The following is an 18,738-nucleotide window of genomic DNA, read 5'->3' as shown; positions in this document are numbered from 1 at the left end:
ATTTATAATGTTATTTTATAATAATTATTCCTTTAAAAAGAATCACTGACCAATACGGGGATCGATTTATCAAACTCATATAGTTACAGTCTAGCTCCCATGGGAATGGCAAGAACTTGAAGATATTGATGCTTACTTTTGTGTTTATGGACGTCGAGTACTTCGGCGACTAATATTTTTTGCACTCAGTTCGATGTTTATTGCCACATTGGCCGCGTCTCGCATTGTTTGCTTTGGAAAAGGGCAAGCCAAGTTCAATGCATGCAAAGTCAAAGTCGGTTCCCCTGGCCCTCCGGCAGCCCCCTCCGCGCATCGGGCGACTATAATTGCCAGCAATCAGCTAGCTGGAACAATAAAAACCAACAAAAAGGCAATAGGAAAATAAAAGCAACGCGAGCAAAACGCAACGCAGACCAAGTCAAAGTTATGGAAAATGTTCATTTTCATTTAAATGAAAATGAGGAAACGGCCGACAAGTTCAACGACTCGCAGCTGCCTAGTAAGAGGCACGACGGCGGATCCAGCGCCAATTCCATGTGCACTAAATTGCTTAATTGTGAAATGTCGAAAAGTATAAAGAAACAATTATGACAGAAATCATTTCAGCAAAGCAGCGACTAATGCAATCCCGGCCCGATAGATTGGCCCACACACACGCGCGTTCGAAAGTTGATGACTAACTTTTGGCACGCACTGCGCTGCGGGGCGGCTGATTTTTCGGGGGGCGTGGAGCAATCAGCTTTTCCCCCGGCTGCAGCAGAACAAAAGACTTAAGACGCAAGGTGAGGATGATTTTGGGAGGGACGGACAAAGGAGGGGGGGGGGGGGGGGGGGGGGGGAAACCTCGGTATTGTCTCGGGGGTCTGGGACGTGCTGAAATGGGGCAGAACAAAAGACTTAGGACACGAACTTGTGCCTGTCACTTCACAGAGACGCAGGTGTTGGAGCTATTTTCGGGACTGGTGTCTGGCAATGCCCGGCGGGCAGGTTGTATCTGTATCTGGACGATCGGCAGTGGAGCGTGGACACTTCGCGCCGCTCATTGAACCTACCTTGCGCAAATGGCCAGCCGCCGACTTCCTTTCCGCTCCGCCCCTGCTGAGGAGCCGGCGCGTGCATTTTTCTCTTTGACCGATTTTCATGGCATGATCTGTTTTACGGCTTTCAGTTTTCTTTCGTCGGCGCCCGAAAAGCACTCGTCGGTCTTCGGATCTTTTCGTTTTCGGAGTCGGCGAGTATTTAAGTGCTTCGAAACGTGTTTGCAGACATTCAGTTTCTGTTACCGTCCTGAGCGCTTCGGTTGTGTGCTATTCATCATACGCCGCGTTGTCCGTTGGATATACTACCTAAAGGATTACCTCTGACCAACTAACCATCTCATTGTAACCAAGGTGAGCCATCCCCTTTCCATACGCACTGCCGCCCAAGCGATGCGTGCACAATTCTTCGTGCTGTTGACACATAGGGCACTGCCGGAATTTAAATTAGTGCTCCGAAATACTCGCGATAAAGTGTGCAAATCATGTGCTGCATTCCAGAAGTACAAAGAAATCGAGGATTTTTGTAATCCATCCAACGAAAAGTAATAAATTTGACAAGGGGACAATAACTTGGCTTGAAATTGTGCGAATAACTCAATTAGAATGGCAGGCAACAATGAAGATGGTCCAACAATGGGCGTTGGAGTCATTAAATAATGCGAAAAAATGCATTGTAAGCGGAAAATATTTTTGGTATATTTGGGGAAGATTCGTCAGGGAAGAGAGTTCATTGATCGAAGCCAGGAAAAGTAAAAAGGAAAATCAATCAAAAATTAAAGTCTCAGTCTGCTCAATTAGTATTCAAATATTAAGAATGCTTAGCATTGAAATGGCTTCTTATTTTTAACGAATAAATTCTTCCTCATAAAGTCCGAATATAATTCTTTGACTTACCCACAAGATGACATAATAGCTCTTAGTATATCAACGCATATTAAGCACTCTGAAGAACTAAATACTGTGTACTTTGAAGACATTAAGCTCTTCCCCTCTTCTTGTAAGCCTCTTGTTTACAAACCATTTTCAAACAACTTAAATGCTGCCCGCGATCGTTGCCGAAATTCTTCAAAAACATCATTACACAACAATGGGCAAACAGAATTATTGTAATGACGGCAAATGGTCTGGAGCGAGACGGGGCTACTGGATGAAAGAGCAGATGACAAAGCCGAGAGAGACAGAAACCGAAAGCACTTTAACTGGAGCCAAACGACCAAAAAACAGAAAAATAAGTTAATAAAACCCGTTTTCTGCCCATTTTTCTCGAGTCTTGGCTGCTTGATTTTCGAGTCGCTGTGTTTCGTGCTGTTTTGTTTTGCTGAAGATTTTCGCAATATGTACAGTAGAGTTGCAGGCAAGAAGAAAAATTTGCAACAGCCGCAGCGGCCATCAGCGCAACAAAAATAGGAAAAACCATGGGAGTGTGCACACACAGCAATTTGAGTGTGGCCGAGCCTCCTCCAGTCCACCGGCGGTAATTGCAATTCTAACAGGTTGCAAGTTGCAACTGCCGCATCAACTGCGGTTGCTTGGGCAGCTGGCTGTGGCACACAGCACACATACTGCATATCCAGTCCCCCAATCAGACTTCGCGCAACTCGAGAGCTTTTCCTCAACCAACTCTGCTTGACCCCAATGAGCTCGGTGTTGCAAACTCGGGTATCCCATTTGTTGCACTCGATCTGTGCCACTCGTGAAGTTGCCTAATCGAGCTCTGTACCTGCAGACACAATCAATCATCCCCTCTTTAAATGTCAATTACCCCAAGACAAAATGGAAGACAATTTGCGCATCACTAAGTAAGACTTAAAAACAAAAGTAAACAAACAAGAGCTTCAAAGGCTGAGCCAAAAGCACGCCCCAATGAGCGCAAACAAAGCAGCGAGCGTTTAGCCCAAAATATACTGTATACAACCATTTATTGTACTAACTGCCGGGCATGACTATCCACAAGTCACCTTTCTTTATTTGCATAGCTCTTATAATCGTTATTTAGTCCCGTGCGGTATTTGCAAATATATAGGCCCCTTATAAGGCTGATCGCTTGGAACTGAAAACAGAAGGGCCGCGAACGATTTTTGAGGTCGATGTCAGCTGACTGTGATTTGGCCCTTGCGCAACCCCAAGCCCCTGCTCTCGACGCTGTATTTATATGGCCGATGAGGGGCGGGCCGAGTAATGCATATTTGGCCACAGCCCATGCTAATGAGTCCAGGCAGTGACGTGTGACCGCAAGACCTACCAACGACCAGCGTTTTGAAAGCGCGCAATTAAAATGTCAAAAGTATCTGATTATTTCGTATTGCTTTTTAAAAAGTGCGGCGAAATAGCCAGCGAAGAATAGAGGGTTGCAATTATATTGTTTTACTCGCGGATCTCGGGTTTCTTATATTCACTCCAAGGCATTGAGCGTGACATAATGTCATGAAAGGCCAGGTGTTTTTATAATCTTCTCTGTAACCCAGACAACTAGATAGATATAACTAAGGTCACATAATCTCTCCTCCAGATGATGATGCTACACCCCACACCCGACCAGCGCGTGAGCATCCGCGAGGAGCTCCGCGAGCCAGAGGATCCCGCAGACATTGAGCGCGACATCAAGCTCATCCGCGAGTGGCTGGAGACGCAGCCCCACCTGCCCAAGGACATGGACGACATGCGCCTCACGACCTTCCTGCGCGGCTGCAAGTTCAGCCTGGAGAAGGTGAAGAAGAAGCTGGACATGTACTACACCATGCGCAACGCGGTGCCCGAGTTCTTCTCGAACCGGGACATTAATCGTGAGGAGCTGAACATCGTGCTGGACTATGTGTGAGTATCTAAGTCGAAACCGTGATATAAACATTTCTTCTAATCTTCAACTTGCTTTAAAGTAATATGGAGATGAATGAGTCAAATGTGTTCGAGGTTTATTTTGCTTTAAAACATTTAGACTGTATATTTTTAAATGGTTCAAAAGTGACTTTTAAATGCAATCCAAATGGATTGGAAATATGAAATTATTAATAGTACATATAACAACGCAACACCTGATAGAAGTCCAATTAAAATCCTCTAAGGTCCTAGCCACCCTTTCCTGAAGAATTCGGGGTCTTTACATTCGCAAATTCTTTAGTTGTCTCATAAATCGTAAATACCATTCTTTTTACAGACACTGCCCCACTCTGCCCGGAATCACACCCAACGGACGCCGCATTACGTTCATTCGGGGCATCGATTGCGACTTCCAACCGCACCACATCCTGGATGCCATGAAGGTGGCCCTGATGATCGGGGACGTCCGCCTGGCAGAGGAGAGCGTCGGCATCGCCGGCGACATCTTTATCCTGGACGCGTCGGTGGCCAGCGCCGCCCACTTTGCCAAATTCTCGCCCACCGTGGTGAAGAAGTTCCTGATCGCCGTGCAGGAGGCGTATCCGGTGAAGGTGAAGGAGGTGCACGTGATCAACATCTCGCCGCTGGTCGACACCATCTTCAATTTCGTGAAGCCCTTCGTGAAGGAGAAGATCCGCAGCCGCATCACTTTCCACAACGACGTGGAGAGCCTCTACAAGGTGGTGCCCCGCGACCTACTGCCCAACGAGTACGGCGGCAAGGCCGGGAACGTCGTGGAGCTGAACCAGTGGTGGAAGCAGAAGCTGGTCGACAACACCCAGTGGTTCAAGGACCAGGAAGACAAGAAGGCCAACGAGTCCCTGCGTCCGGGTGCCCCCAAGACCAGCGACGATCTGTTCGGCATGGAAGGCACCTTCCGACAGCTGAACATCGACTAGGGCCGAGGGGATCCAGCATCCACCTCCGGCGACCTCATCCAGCTTGTCTAACCCTTTTTATTAGCCGCTCATTTGATTAGTCCAAGCTCGTGTGCATGACTCTTGCTTAATTGCTTCATTCTTTCGCCAGAACCCATTGTTAGTCTATCTTCATATCACCAGTACATTGCAGTAATTACAATAATAAAGAACAGCAGCATATTAAGGAATGAATAAAAAATAAATATACGAAGTGGTTTTACTGTTAGTTAGCATTAAGGAAACTAACTCTACAGTTAAAACATGGGCGCCATTTTTGAAAGCGTCGACTGTGTAATACCCTTTACTTAGCTAACAGGAGCGCAAGGGAGATAGGAATATGTAGAATTTGCATACATGGTAGTTTATGGTTTCCGAGATCTCAACGTTCATACGTACAGACGGACATGGCAAGATCGACTTTTTAGGGGAGGAAACGCGCCCTGTTTCATACTTTCTATGGAATCTATTATACACTTTTACTGTTGAGAAATATATCCTATCAGATAGTTACAGGTTTACAAAATTGATTGATATTTATAATGCTTCGTCGACTCACCATCGACGCTTTAACATGCTGTAGATTTTTTTATAAGTTTTAGTGACGAACAAGTATTACGAAGTCAGGTAAACGATTTTTTTGTTTTCTCGTGCGACACATTTAAATTTTCGCCAAGCAGATCAAAAGAAAAATAATAAAGATCCTTACCCTAATATACCCTGTTTACCCTGTTTAAGTAAGAGCTTAAGATGGATGTGTGGTTCTTTATTCGAAACGAGAACGCATCAAATTAAGGAATAAATTAATCAGGGGAAATGTCGCTCGCTCTGCTCAACATGCAATGAAGTAGGTGAAGAATGGATGCCAAAGGAGGAAGTTTCTCCACGAACGCCCCATTAAAATAATGACCCGGCCGGGGGATGAGGGCGTGGAGCAGTGAGTGCCCGATGCTTGATTGCATCTGCCACAATGCACCCAACGCACACAGGCAGCCACATATTTCACCCGTCGCATGTCGCCACTTTGTGAGCAACATGCACAGTGATCAACGGAAAGGGAAGCTTGTCGCATTTCCTGGGCGGATGGAGAAGCCAGGACGGGTTCCTCCCGGCTGACTTATTCCTTCGACATATTGGTTCCGTCCATTGTTGTGTGCGCATTTCGGCGTACGAAATCAAGTGCTGCCAACATATCGCAGTCACGACTCCTCGGACATGGTCAACTGGGTTTCAATGTAAAGCGCTTTTCCCTCTCGAAGCCAGGGTTTATTTGGAATTGATGGCCCGCCAGCCGGGGAATTGTAAAGAACTCGTCTGAATGGCTGGGTGACCAAGTGGCGTTATGATTTGCCAAGCCCAGTTGCCACACTTCTGAAAACGGACTGCACATTTCCGTTGGCTAACTCCCACGTAAATGTATCTTCACATTAATATTTAATAACTAGCTATACAAATAGTCCCCATTTTTCTGTCGGCTTTCCCCAGTACAACTGAGTAGTTTCCAAAATATACACCGTTTATTTATTAAAATGATAATTTACTGGTTCGAAGTGTGCAAGTATTTGTGTAGCTTTCTTGTGCTGAAAATAAGCCTTTTATTAATAAATATAGTGATTTAAGAAAAACGAAAAATTAAAAGTTTCTGAGGCGAACACTTTTACATATTAAGTTATTCTGTACATTATTTATTTATTTTATGATAATCGAAAAACAGATTTAGGTGTTGGCGGCTCGCCTTGCAACGTGTAATTTAAAGTTTACTTAACTTTGGCCCATATACTTAAATACTTTTCAGAAATTGAGGCAAGGGACGATTTGCCTATAAAACCCAAGCTCAAAGGGCTTGATTCTTAAAAACTTCTGATCGCAATGGAAAGCAAGGCCAAGGAAGATAAGATTAAAGACGACTCCAAGCGTCGTGATCTTTTCGTATTTGTAAGACAAACCATGTGCATAGCGGCCATGTTTCCCTTTGGATATTACGTCAAGGGATCTGGATGCCTGGCCCATCTGGTCAGAGTCTGCGACTTGCTCTACGAGCTCTTCAACTACTTTGTATCCGTGCACATCGCTGGTCTGTTCATCTGTACCATATACCTAAATTACGGCCAAGGAGACTTGGACTTCTTTGTGAACTGCTTGATTCAAACTATCATTTATTTGTGGACCATTGCGATGAAACTCTACTTTCGTCGGTTCAGGCCAGGATTGCTGAATGCCATCTTGTCCAACATCAACGACGAGTATGAGCCGCGTTCTGCCGTAGGATTCAGCTATGTCACAATGGCGGGGTCTTATCGGATGTCCAGGCTGTGGATTAAAACCTACGTCTACTGCTGTTATATTGGCACCATTTTCTGGCTGGCCCTTCCCATAGCTTACAGGGACAAGAGTCTGCCTCTAGCCTGTTGGTATCCCTTCGATTACACGGCAAGCTGATTATTTAAATTGCTAATATCAATAAATGTAATTGTGCCATCTCTAGCAACCAATTGTCTACGAGGTGGTGTTCTTTCTTCAGGCGATGGGACAGATTCAAGTGGCGGCTTCCTTTGCCTCCTCCAGCGGTCTGCATATGGTGCTTTGTGTCCTTATATCAGGACAGTATGATGTGCTCTTTTGCAGTCTTAAGAATGTACTGGCCACCAGCTATGTGCTAATGGGAGCCAACATGGCAGAGCTGAGGTATTTTCAAAAATAATTTTTCTAGCGGAGAACCTTAAAAGAAAGCATTCAGCCCTTGCAGAAGAAAAATAATTATTTACAACAAGGCTTTAAGAATGTCCTGATCAAAAATTAAGTTATCTATTCACAGGCAATTGCAAGCCGAGCAATCTGTGTCTGACGCTGAGCCCAGTCAGTACGCATATTCTATAGAGAAGCAGACTCCTCTTCAAGAACTTTTGCAACCAACTAGAGAATCCTCACGAGACTTTGGCACAGCATTCCGACAGTCTTTCGTACAATGCATTCAGCACCACCGCTATATAGTGGCGGCTTTAAAGAAAATGGAGCGTTTCTACAGTCCTATATGGTTTGTGAAAATAGGCGAAGTCACTTTCCTCATGTGTCTGGTGGCATTCGTCTCCACGAAGAGCACTACGGCCAACTCCTTCATGCGGATGGTTTCCCTGGGGCAGTACTTGCTCCTGGTGCTGTATGAGCTCTTTATTATCTGCTATTTTGCAGACGTCGTATTCCAGAACAGTCAACGATGTGGTGAGGCCCTGTGGCGGAGTCCTTGGCAACGACATTTAAAGGAGATTCGTAGTAATTACCTTTTCTTCATTCTGAACTCGCGTCGGCAGTTCCAACTAACTGCCGGAAAAATAACCAACCTAAACGTGGAACGATTCAGAGGGGTGAGTTCAGTAGCATTTCAACAAAACTGTTTGTTTTCCTCATTAGTCAACCTATTTTCTAGACCATTACTACTGCCTTTTCGTTCCTCACCTTGCTTCAAAAGATGGACGCACGAGGATAGAAATAACTTAGATTTGTTTTAAATCGTTCAATCACGTGGCGCATTTGAACACCTAGACGTTCAATAGTTCTTTATTGGCTTTTATCAATAATCGCTTTGGCTTTGGCAATAACACGCTCGCGCAGTGCGTTACAGAAATACTTGATATTTTGGATCTCTTCTGCACCTACATTTTCAAACTACAATAGAAAACATGTTAAAACAACGAGGTCTGTAAAACATGTAAGCAACTTATATTGAAAACATTTTTGTTCGATGGCATCACATATCAAATTTGTATTTATGTTTTAATGTTTTTCACTAGTTTTATTTGAAGGCTAAAAAATTTAGAATAGATTCAAATAGATTCCGAAATCAAAGGGTTTTGAATTTATCATCTGTTTTAGTTGTTAAAATAAGTTGCTGCTTTCATCCTTATTAGTGGTTGTATTGACCTAATTCCTAATTTTACAGTAGTCAATAAAATTAAGTTAGATAATTCATACCCCCGTAATAAATGCCTCATTGCAGTTCAGCGCACTTAAAACGGTCATTTGACCGTAACGAATTTATTAAAGAAATTATTTTAGAAATTTGTGTGCTTGAGAGATAATTATCGACTCTAAAAGCAAATTAAATCATATACATTTATAAGGTACTTGGGTTAACTCTTCAACTCCCTACCTCGCATTCGCTCCATCTCTCTTCTCGCGATGTGTTCCCCTTATTCTTGTTAACTACATTGAGCAAGAAATATGCTTAACAATTTGTTTTTTCTCTGGGTTTGGTCACAATTATGTTCATTTTCATAATAATGTGATTGGCATTTTGTACAGTATCAAAAATTGTTTGTTGCATGCTTTCTATTGCGGCCAAATACTACAGTTTTTGTTTATTTTACATTACATGTACACTAGGCAAATGATCTAACACTTGCTTACAATTAGTTAATAGAGGCCCTTCATTTTGGTTTATATAAAAATTTACACATTCTTCAGTTTTTCTGTAGACGAGTGTCCGAGAAAATCTCGGTTACAATCTCGGTTAATATAGCAGATTCCATATACAGTTGACAGTACATGCTTTGTAGACCGCTTAGATCAGTTGTATTATTATCAAGTAATTATTATCAAAAAAATATATGTATGTTTATAATTTATGTATCTTATAATCTTTTCCCATTCCTATTTTCCTTCCTCAGCAACACGATTTCGATCTTTTGTTTCACATTTCATATATAGATATATTAAACAAAGCATAACAAGGCGAGCCACAACAACAACAACAGCAACAAGGCAGGCAGTGCAACAATTTGCAATTGTTGCTTATTTTGATAAATGCAATGAGTATGCTGTTGCTTTTGTACCCGCTGCTCCGATTTTTGCTGTACATTCCCCTTAAGGTTCCTTGTGCTGTGATCTGAGTATATGGCATTCCTCCTCCTTCGAATGCTGTTGCCCGCTTTGGCCAAAAGTTGTTGCTGTTGCTGCTGCTCCTGCGGCTGCTGTCGCGCCTCCTTGCTGGTGCTATTGCTGTTGACTAGTGGGAGTCGAGTGCGCCGCTAGCTGGCGTGCGCCGTACTCGTGCTGTTGTCATGGTTGTAGTGCTCGGAGTTTACAATCACCTGCACCACGTAGCCTTGGTGTATGCTGCACTCATCTATGGGCACCTTGTCGCCCAGCAGCTTGCCACTATAAAACCATCGCTGGCAACAGGCGTCCACAGCCTCGGCGGCCTGTGAGAACGAAAAATTAAAATTTAAAATAGTAACTCCGAAATATTGTATAAGTAAAGATAATTCAACTTTTTTATAACACATTGTTTACTTTTAGAACTACAGAAATTCTCCTTAAACCGAAGCAAAACTAAACTAACTCATGTAGTTATTAGACATTGGGCACATGAAAATAATAATCGATAAGTGGTTGTACTGCCGGACTCACCTGAAGTTTCTTCTTGCACTGGCCCACGGTGTCCTTGGAGTACACCGGTAGTTTAACATCAGTCATGGTCGATGATATGCGCAGCTTTAGAAAGATCTCGGTGTCCGGTGAAGGTGAAGGAGGTGCACGTGATCAACATCTCGCCGCTGGTCGACACCATCTTCAATTTCGTGAAGCCCTTCGTGAAGGAGAAGATCCGCAGCCGCATCACTTTCCACAACGACGTGGAGAGCCTCTACAAGGTGGTGCCCCGCGACCTACTGCCCAACGAGTACGGCGGCAAGGCCGGGAACGTCGTGGAGCTGAACCAGTGGTGGAAGCAGAAGCTGGTCGACAACACCCAGTGGTTCAAGGACCAGGAAGACAAGAAGGCCAACGAGTCCCTGCGTCCGGGTGCCCCCAAGACCAGCGACGATCTGTTCGGCATGGAAGGCACCTTCCGACAGCTGAACATCGACTAGGGCCGAGGGGATCCAGCATCCACCTCCGGCGACCTCATCCAGCTTGTCTAACCCTTTTTATTAGCCGCTCATTTGATTAGTCCAAGCTCGTGTGCATGACTCTTGCTTAATTGCTTCATTCTTTCGCCAGAACCCATTGTTAGTCTATCTTCATATCACCAGTACATTGCAGTAATTACAATAATAAAGAACAGCAGCATATTAAGGAATGAATAAAAAATAAATATACGAAGTGGTTTTACTGTTAGTTAGCATTAAGGAAACTAACTCTACAGTTAAAACATGGGCGCCATTTTTGAAAGCGTCGACTGTGTAATACCCTTTACTTAGCTAACAGGAGCGCAAGGGAGATAGGAATATGTAGAATTTGCATACATGGTAGTTTATGGTTTCCGAGATCTCAACGTTCATACGTACAGACGGACATGGCAAGATCGACTTTTTAGGGGAGGAAACGCGCCCTGTTTCATACTTTCTATGGAATCTATTATACACTTTTACTGTTGAGAAATATATCCTATCAGATAGTTACAGGTTTACAAAATTGATTGATATTTATAATGCTTCGTCGACTCACCATCGACGCTTTAACATGCTGTAGATTTTTTTATAAGTTTTAGTGACGAACAAGTATTACGAAGTCAGGTAAACGATTTTTTTGTTTTCTCGTGCGACACATTTAAATTTTCGCCAAGCAGATCAAAAGAAAAATAATAAAGATCCTTACCCTAATATACCCTGTTTACCCTGTTTAAGTAAGAGCTTAAGATGGATGTGTGGTTCTTTATTCGAAACGAGAACGCATCAAATTAAGGAATAAATTAATCAGGGGAAATGTCGCTCGCTCTGCTCAACATGCAATGAAGTAGGTGAAGAATGGATGCCAAAGGAGGAAGTTTCTCCACGAACGCCCCATTAAAATAATGACCCGGCCGGGGGATGAGGGCGTGGAGCAGTGAGTGCCCGATGCTTGATTGCATCTGCCACAATGCACCCAACGCACACAGGCAGCCACATATTTCACCCGTCGCATGTCGCCACTTTGTGAGCAACATGCACAGTGATCAACGGAAAGGGAAGCTTGTCGCATTTCCTGGGCGGATGGAGAAGCCAGGACGGGTTCCTCCCGGCTGACTTATTCCTTCGACATATTGGTTCCGTCCATTGTTGTGTGCGCATTTCGGCGTACGAAATCAAGTGCTGCCAACATATCGCAGTCACGACTCCTCGGACATGGTCAACTGGGTTTCAATGTAAAGCGCTTTTCCCTCTCGAAGCCAGGGTTTATTTGGAATTGATGGCCCGCCAGCCGGGGAATTGTAAAGAACTCGTCTGAATGGCTGGGTGACCAAGTGGCGTTATGATTTGCCAAGCCCAGTTGCCACACTTCTGAAAACGGACTGCACATTTCCGTTGGCTAACTCCCACGTAAATGTATCTTCACATTAATATTTAATAACTAGCTATACAAATAGTCCCCATTTTTCTGTCGGCTTTCCCCAGTACAACTGAGTAGTTTCCAAAATATACACCGTTTATTTATTAAAATGATAATTTACTGGTTCGAAGTGTGCAAGTATTTGTGTAGCTTTCTTGTGCTGAAAATAAGCCTTTTATTAATAAATATAGTGATTTAAGAAAAACGAAAAATTAAAAGTTTCTGAGGCGAACACTTTTACATATTAAGTTATTCTGTACATTATTTATTTATTTTATGATAATCGAAAAACAGATTTAGGTGTTGGCGGCTCGCCTTGCAACGTGTAATTTAAAGTTTACTTAACTTTGGCCCATATACTTAAATACTTTTCAGAAATTGAGGCAAGGGACGATTTGCCTATAAAACCCAAGCTCAAAGGGCTTGATTCTTAAAAACTTCTGATCGCAATGGAAAGCAAGGCCAAGGAAGATAAGATTAAAGACGACTCCAAGCGTCGTGATCTTTTCGTATTTGTAAGACAAACCATGTGCATAGCGGCCATGTTTCCCTTTGGATATTACGTCAAGGGATCTGGATGCCTGGCCCATCTGGTCAGAGTCTGCGACTTGCTCTACGAGCTCTTCAACTACTTTGTATCCGTGCACATCGCTGGTCTGTTCATCTGTACCATATACCTAAATTACGGCCAAGGAGACTTGGACTTCTTTGTGAACTGCTTGATTCAAACTATCATTTATTTGTGGACCATTGCGATGAAACTCTACTTTCGTCGGTTCAGGCCAGGATTGCTGAATGCCATCTTGTCCAACATCAACGACGAGTATGAGCCGCGTTCTGCCGTAGGATTCAGCTATGTCACAATGGCGGGGTCTTATCGGATGTCCAGGCTGTGGATTAAAACCTACGTCTACTGCTGTTATATTGGCACCATTTTCTGGCTGGCCCTTCCCATAGCTTACAGGGACAAGAGTCTGCCTCTAGCCTGTTGGTATCCCTTCGATTACACGGCAAGCTGATTATTTAAATTGCTAATATCAATAAATGTAATTGTGCCATCTCTAGCAACCAATTGTCTACGAGGTGGTGTTCTTTCTTCAGGCGATGGGACAGATTCAAGTGGCGGCTTCCTTTGCCTCCTCCAGCGGTCTGCATATGGTGCTTTGTGTCCTTATATCAGGACAGTATGATGTGCTCTTTTGCAGTCTTAAGAATGTACTGGCCACCAGCTATGTGCTAATGGGAGCCAACATGGCAGAGCTGAGGTATTTTCAAAAATAATTTTTCTAGCGGAGAACCTTAAAAGAAAGCATTCAGCCCTTGCAGAAGAAAAATAATTATTTACAACAAGGCTTTAAGAATGTCCTGATCAAAAATTAAGTTATCTATTCACAGGCAATTGCAAGCCGAGCAATCTGTGTCTGACGCTGAGCCCAGTCAGTACGCATATTCTATAGAGAAGCAGACTCCTCTTCAAGAACTTTTGCAACCAACTAGAGAATCCTCACGAGACTTTGGCACAGCATTCCGACAGTCTTTCGTACAATGCATTCAGCACCACCGCTATATAGTGGCGGCTTTAAAGAAAATGGAGCGTTTCTACAGTCCTATATGGTTTGTGAAAATAGGCGAAGTCACTTTCCTCATGTGTCTGGTGGCATTCGTCTCCACGAAGAGCACTACGGCCAACTCCTTCATGCGGATGGTTTCCCTGGGGCAGTACTTGCTCCTGGTGCTGTATGAGCTCTTTATTATCTGCTATTTTGCAGACGTCGTATTCCAGAACAGTCAACGATGTGGTGAGGCCCTGTGGCGGAGTCCTTGGCAACGACATTTAAAGGAGATTCGTAGTAATTACCTTTTCTTCATTCTGAACTCGCGTCGGCAGTTCCAACTAACTGCCGGAAAAATAACCAACCTAAACGTGGAACGATTCAGAGGGGTGAGTTCAGTAGCATTTCAACAAAACTGTTTGTTTTCCTCATTAGTCAACCTATTTTCTAGACCATTACTACTGCCTTTTCGTTCCTCACCTTGCTTCAAAAGATGGACGCACGAGGATAGAAATAACTTAGATTTGTTTTAAATCGTTCAATCACGTGGCGCATTTGAACACCTAGACGTTCAATAGTTCTTTATTGGCTTTTATCAATAATCGCTTTGGCTTTGGCAATAACACGCTCGCGCAGTGCGTTACAGAAATACTTGATATTTTGGATCTCTTCTGCACCTACATTTTCAAACTACAATAGAAAACATGTTAAAACAACGAGGTCTGTAAAACATGTAAGCAACTTATATTGAAAACATTTTTGTTCGATGGCATCACATATCAAATTTGTATTTATGTTTTAATGTTTTTCACTAGTTTTATTTGAAGGCTAAAAAATTTAGAATAGATTCAAATAGATTCCGAAATCAAAGGGTTTTGAATTTATCATCTGTTTTAGTTGTTAAAATAAGTTGCTGCTTTCATCCTTATTAGTGGTTGTATTGACCTAATTCCTAATTTTACAGTAGTCAATAAAATTAAGTTAGATAATTCATACCCCCGTAATAAATGCCTCATTGCAGTTCAGCGCACTTAAAACGGTCATTTGACCGTAACGAATTTATTAAAGAAATTATTTTAGAAATTTGTGTGCTTGAGAGATAATTATCGACTCTAAAAGCAAATTAAATCATATACATTTATAAGGTACTTGGGTTAACTCTTCAACTCCCTACCTCGCATTCGCTCCATCTCTCTTCTCGCGATGTGTTCCCCTTATTCTTGTTAACTACATTGAGCAAGAAATATGCTTAACAATTTGTTTTTTCTCTGGGTTTGGTCACAATTATGTTCATTTTCATAATAATGTGATTGGCATTTTGTACAGTATCAAAAATTGTTTGTTGCATGCTTTCTATTGCGGCCAAATACTACAGTTTTTGTTTATTTTACATTACATGTACACTAGGCAAATGATCTAACACTTGCTTACAATTAGTTAATAGAGGCCCTTCATTTTGGTTTATATAAAAATTTACACATTCTTCAGTTTTTCTGTAGACGAGTGTCCGAGAAAATCTCGGTTACAATCTCGGTTAATATAGCAGATTCCATATACAGTTGACAGTACATGCTTTGTAGACCGCTTAGATCAGTTGTATTATTATCAAGTAATTATTATCAAAAAAATATATGTATGTTTATAATTTATGTATCTTATAATCTTTTCCCATTCCTATTTTCCTTCCTCAGCAACACGATTTCGATCTTTTGTTTCACATTTCATATATAGATATATTAAACAAAGCATAACAAGGCGAGCCACAACAACAACAACAGCAACAAGGCAGGCAGTGCAACAATTTGCAATTGTTGCTTATTTTGATAAATGCAATGAGTATGCTGTTGCTTTTGTACCCGCTGCTCCGATTTTTGCTGTACATTCCCCTTAAGGTTCCTTGTGCTGTGATCTGAGTATATGGCATTCCTCCTCCTTCGAATGCTGTTGCCCGCTTTGGCCAAAAGTTGTTGCTGTTGCTGCTGCTCCTGCGGCTGCTGTCGCGCCTCCTTGCTGGTGCTATTGCTGTTGACTAGTGGGAGTCGAGTGCGCCGCTAGCTGGCGTGCGCCGTACTCGTGCTGTTGTCATGGTTGTAGTGCTCGGAGTTTACAATCACCTGCACCACGTAGCCTTGGTGTATGCTGCACTCATCTATGGGCACCTTGTCGCCCAGCAGCTTGCCACTATAAAACCATCGCTGGCAACAGGCGTCCACAGCCTCGGCGGCCTGTGAGAACGAAAAATTAAAATTTAAAATAGTAACTCCGAAATATTGTATAAGTAAAGATAATTCAACTTTTTTATAACACATTGTTTACTTTTAGAACTACAGAAATTCTCCTTAAACCGAAGCAAAACTAAACTAACTCATGTAGTTATTAGACATTGGGCACATGAAAATAATAATCGATAAGTGGTTGTACTGCCGGACTCACCTGAAGTTTCTTCTTGCACTGGCCCACGGTGTCCTTGAAGTACACCGGTAGTTTAACATCAGTCATGGTCGATGATATGCGCAGCTTTAGAAAGATCTCGGTACCGCCGTCGACTGGTTCAGAGTATTCGGCAGGCGAGTCGCGTCCGTTCTCCTCCTTCACGATATTTATGGGATATGACAGACAGTAAATCGGCACCTTGTACTGGGTACCCAGTTCATCGTAACATTCTGTGAGGTAGCTGCGGAAAGTAGAATCGTTAGTAACCAGGTGGGCCATCCGCTATTACTATCTTATCGAAAATCCCCAGCCAGCCCAAAAAGTTTGTCACTCTATTGAGCCTAATGCTAATGATTCAATGCCAAGTGGGCCAAGTCTGATAAGGCAAGAGATATCAGCGCAATTACGTAGTGATCCCTTATCAAGGACATTGGTGCATGCAACGCCGAAAGTGGTGGAAAGGTCAGCGCTGCACTTAAACAAATATGGTCTACAGTCCGGGGCGAGGAAGTGCCAGAGTGTCAGTCAAAAATCGATGTCTAATAAAAGCGTTACCGCGAGAATTCACACACATATGGTCGCCGCGCAAATACTCTAAATATGAGTTATGAACTTTACTCAACTAACAGCTTTAAATGTAATTTAAAGAAATATTTCTTCTAAAAATTTATTCTTTAATAATAAATAATGTATTTTAATGTCTTCTATATTTAACATTCAGAAATAGGGCATGCTGCTTTGACATAACTAGAACCTCGCTATTTCTAGCCCGTTTTTAACTCTCCTGGCGGGGGCTCATCACAAATTTATGATACCCACGAGGTTTCCACCAAAGGACACCAGCAAATCGCTGTCATGCATTAATGGAGTTATGGCCATGTGAAACCACTATATACATTATTGATTTTCTCGACGATGGCAATTAGCATGGCGTGTCATTAGGGACTTCGGATTTGTAATACAAATTAGTGTAAATTATTCGAATGGTAAGCTATATTATTTCAAAATAGTAAGCCAAAATAAATGGCATTTAGATGAAAAGTTTTAGATCTTTGGATACACGTGTGTCTTAATACGACATGGTACACTATTTACGTTCCATTGCATTTCGGTATTTAAAATCATTTGAATTATTCATTAACTGTGAAAAGTTTCGAAAACCTAAGAATCGAATCCTTTGACTCGAGTACGTTGGTCTCGTAGTCCAGGTCTACTTTGTAAGGACCAACTCACCCATTCGGAACTGAGACGTTGGCCCCGTCCAGGATGGCCTGGGCCATCTGAAAGTCAAGGCCCTCGGCCGCGTTGGTTGCCGCCCGCAGCGCATCCCAGATCTCCTTGCGGCCATCGAAGGCGGGCGCCGTGTCCCAGAACTCGTCTCGCTTGGATCTCAGCTGACCCTCGGTGAGTGGGACGTCCGATCGCCACCGGATGGTCTCGTGGCAGAGCGGTCGGTTCTTGCGCGCAGCGCCCATGGCAATGCCTAGAGTAGGTATAGGTACACGGGCGATATAGATGGATGTATAGGAGGCATGGCGAAGGCCACTCACCTGCGCTGGCCGGACGCGAGATGCTCGCCGAGGAGACGCTCATCGTCTCGTTGTCGGGGTTCATGCGACACACACAGGCGCCCATCGTCACACTCAGCTCCACTCCGCTCGGTAAGAAGGATCTATCGGGCGAATTATATACGTATATATGCGTACACTCATCCGTAGGTCACGTATGTACGCACACCAGTTCCGGAAAGTGGAAATCTCGGAATCTGGGAATATCGAATACTCACCTCCGCCGCGCACAGCCGCCTTGTTTGCCTGCTCGCCTTTATTACGTGCGCCTTATTTTTGTGCTCAGTTATCGGCTCGGCTGCTTATTTTTATTATTGTTGCTTGTGCTGTCTTCTGCCTTTTCATTTATTATTTTATTTGTGCGACACGACCAGTGTGACCGCAGCGGTAGCGCCAAAAAACGACGCACAGCCGGCCGAATGTCACTAAAAAACTCCGAGAGTCTTTTGAAATATACCAAAAACGGTATATCGTATGTATGAGACGGTGGGTCTTTTATATTACCCGGAAAACTAGAAAATGTTTAATGATACCCTAAATTATTGGTCACCATTTTTTTGTGGTTGTATTCTGGCTCTCTAAAATTCCGATTGAATTTCCCAATATGCATTTAGATATCTAGGACTAATTGTAAAAATTTTGGATCTAATTAATTTTTGCAAGTGTAATGAACTATCCACTTTTAAACTAGTTCTTTAGTATTATTTCCGATTATGGCGCTCTTAAAGTAAGGTAGTGCTGTTTTTTTGAAATTTAAAGTTGTGGAAGGCTACATTTTACATTCTCCACTATTTATAACTTAACTTCCAGGGACCAACAAAATACCAAGAAGACAATCTTCAGGACAGTTTAAACTTTCAAGCCTGCTTAAGTCCGATGTTGCGACTTTCCAGGCAACAACAACGGTAAATGCAGCTGAATTTAATCGTCAATTACTTCCAGCCGCAGAGCGCTTATTCCATTTTGGACCTATCGCTCTCTGAGATCGGAATATCGGAGCAGCATTAATAAAAAGACGCCAACAGAAAGCGGCAGAAAGAAAAAC

General features: G+C 42.9%; 7 protein-coding genes across 7 annotated transcripts; 5 read left to right on the top strand and 2 right to left on the bottom strand.

The window, feature by feature from the left end:
* The first annotated feature begins 1,274 nt into the window (after window positions 1–1,274).
* LOC108023804 (alpha-tocopherol transfer protein-like) lies at window positions 1,275–5,030 on the top strand. The gene is made up of 3 exons (XM_017093445.3): window positions 1,275–1,391; window positions 3,550–3,854; window positions 4,195–5,030. The coding sequence occupies exons 2-3, from the start codon at window positions 3,550–3,552 to the stop codon at window positions 4,814–4,816; spliced, it is 927 nt and encodes a 308-aa protein (XP_016948934.1). The 5' UTR covers window positions 1,275–1,391; the 3' UTR covers window positions 4,817–5,030.
* Window positions 5,031–6,703: 1,673 nt separating this feature from the next.
* On the top strand, window positions 6,704–7,390 carry LOC127011634 (odorant receptor 83a-like). The gene has a single exon (XM_050889563.1). It carries the CDS (start codon window positions 6,704–6,706, stop codon window positions 7,271–7,273), a length of 570 nt encoding a protein of 189 aa, XP_050745520.1. The 3' UTR covers window positions 7,274–7,390.
* On the top strand, window positions 7,359–8,318 carry LOC127011633 (odorant receptor 83a-like). The gene is made up of 3 exons (XM_050889559.1): window positions 7,359–7,519; window positions 7,650–8,196; window positions 8,259–8,318. Exons 1-3 carry the CDS (start codon window positions 7,359–7,361, stop codon window positions 8,316–8,318), a joined length of 768 nt encoding a protein of 255 aa, XP_050745516.1.
* A 510-nt stretch (window positions 8,319–8,828) lies between these two features.
* LOC127011596 (ubiquitin domain-containing protein 1-like) lies at window positions 8,829–10,342 on the bottom strand. The gene is made up of 2 exons (XM_050889285.1): window positions 10,241–10,342; window positions 8,829–10,032 (listed from the first exon to the last, which is right to left on the bottom strand). Exons 1-2 carry the CDS (start codon window positions 10,304–10,306, stop codon window positions 9,859–9,861), a joined length of 240 nt encoding a protein of 79 aa, XP_050745242.1. The 5' UTR covers window positions 10,307–10,342; the 3' UTR covers window positions 8,829–9,858.
* On the top strand, window positions 10,312–10,919 carry LOC127011632 (uncharacterized). The gene has a single exon (XM_050889558.1). It carries the CDS (start codon window positions 10,312–10,314, stop codon window positions 10,699–10,701), a length of 390 nt encoding a protein of 129 aa, XP_050745515.1. The 3' UTR covers window positions 10,702–10,919.
* Window positions 10,920–12,588: 1,669 nt separating this feature from the next.
* Window positions 12,589–14,224, top strand: LOC108032855 (odorant receptor 83a). Its single transcript, XM_050889284.1, has 4 exons — window positions 12,589–13,149; window positions 13,205–13,404; window positions 13,535–14,081; window positions 14,144–14,224. The coding sequence occupies exons 1-4, from the start codon at window positions 12,589–12,591 to the stop codon at window positions 14,201–14,203; spliced, it is 1,368 nt and encodes a 455-aa protein (XP_050745241.1). The 3' UTR covers window positions 14,204–14,224.
* A 489-nt stretch (window positions 14,225–14,713) lies between these two features.
* Window positions 14,714–18,080, bottom strand: LOC108032935 (ubiquitin domain-containing protein 1). The gene is made up of 5 exons (XM_017107007.3): window positions 17,912–18,080; window positions 17,676–17,797; window positions 17,359–17,608; window positions 16,126–16,366; window positions 14,714–15,917 (listed from the first exon to the last, which is right to left on the bottom strand). The coding sequence occupies exons 2-5, from the start codon at window positions 17,758–17,760 to the stop codon at window positions 15,744–15,746; spliced, it is 750 nt and encodes a 249-aa protein (XP_016962496.2). The 5' UTR covers window positions 17,761–17,797; window positions 17,912–18,080; the 3' UTR covers window positions 14,714–15,743.
* Window positions 18,081–18,738: the final 658 nt, after the last annotated feature.

Source organism: Drosophila biarmipes, chromosome 3R (assembly GCF_025231255.1).
Source record: "Drosophila biarmipes strain raj3 chromosome 3R, RU_DBia_V1.1, whole genome shotgun sequence".
NCBI lineage: Eukaryota > Metazoa > Arthropoda > Insecta > Diptera > Drosophilidae > Drosophila > Drosophila biarmipes.
Note: the sequence above shows the minus strand (reverse complement) of the source record. Positions and strands in the feature narration are given on the sequence as shown.

Excerpts from the sequence above, each read along its gene's own strand:
- LOC108023804 (XM_017093445.3), top strand. The coding sequence starts at position 3,550 with ATGATGATGCTACACCCCACACCCGACCAGCGCGTGAGCATCCGCGAG. Across the intron at positions 3,855-4,194 it reads AACATCGTGCTGGACTATGT|ACACTGCCCCACTCTGCCCG; the intron begins GTGAGTATCTAA and ends TTCTTTTTACAG.
- LOC127011634 (XM_050889563.1), top strand. The coding sequence starts at position 6,704 with ATGGAAAGCAAGGCCAAGGAAGATAAGATTAAAGACGACTCCAAGCGT.
- LOC127011633 (XM_050889559.1), top strand. The coding sequence starts at position 7,359 with ATGGGACAGATTCAAGTGGCGGCTTCCTTTGCCTCCTCCAGCGGTCTG. Across the intron at positions 7,520-7,649 it reads GCCAACATGGCAGAGCTGAG|GCAATTGCAAGCCGAGCAAT; the intron begins GTATTTTCAAAA and ends ATCTATTCACAG. Across the intron at positions 8,197-8,258 it reads ACGTGGAACGATTCAGAGGG|ACCATTACTACTGCCTTTTC; the intron begins GTGAGTTCAGTA and ends CCTATTTTCTAG.
- LOC127011596 (XM_050889285.1), bottom strand. The coding sequence starts at position 10,306 with ATGACTGATGTTAAACTACCGGTGTACTCCAAGGACACCGTGGGCCAG. Across the intron at positions 10,033-10,240 it reads AGTGCAAGAAGAAACTTCAG|GCCGCCGAGGCTGTGGACGC; the intron begins GTGAGTCCGGCA and ends TCGTTCTCACAG.
- LOC127011632 (XM_050889558.1), top strand. The coding sequence starts at position 10,312 with ATGATATGCGCAGCTTTAGAAAGATCTCGGTGTCCGGTGAAGGTGAAG.
- LOC108032855 (XM_050889284.1), top strand. The coding sequence starts at position 12,589 with ATGGAAAGCAAGGCCAAGGAAGATAAGATTAAAGACGACTCCAAGCGT. Across the intron at positions 13,150-13,204 it reads GGTATCCCTTCGATTACACG|CAACCAATTGTCTACGAGGT; the intron begins GCAAGCTGATTA and ends TGCCATCTCTAG. Across the intron at positions 13,405-13,534 it reads GCCAACATGGCAGAGCTGAG|GCAATTGCAAGCCGAGCAAT; the intron begins GTATTTTCAAAA and ends ATCTATTCACAG.
- LOC108032935 (XM_017107007.3), bottom strand. The coding sequence starts at position 17,760 with ATGGGCGCCTGTGTGTGTCGCATGAACCCCGACAACGAGACGATGAGC. Across the intron at positions 17,609-17,675 it reads CTCGCGTCCGGCCAGCGCAG|GCATTGCCATGGGCGCTGCG; the intron begins GTGAGTGGCCTT and ends TACCTACTCTAG. Across the intron at positions 16,367-17,358 it reads AACGTCTCAGTTCCGAATGG|CTACCTCACAGAATGTTACG; the intron begins GTGAGTTGGTCC and ends TACTTTCCGCAG.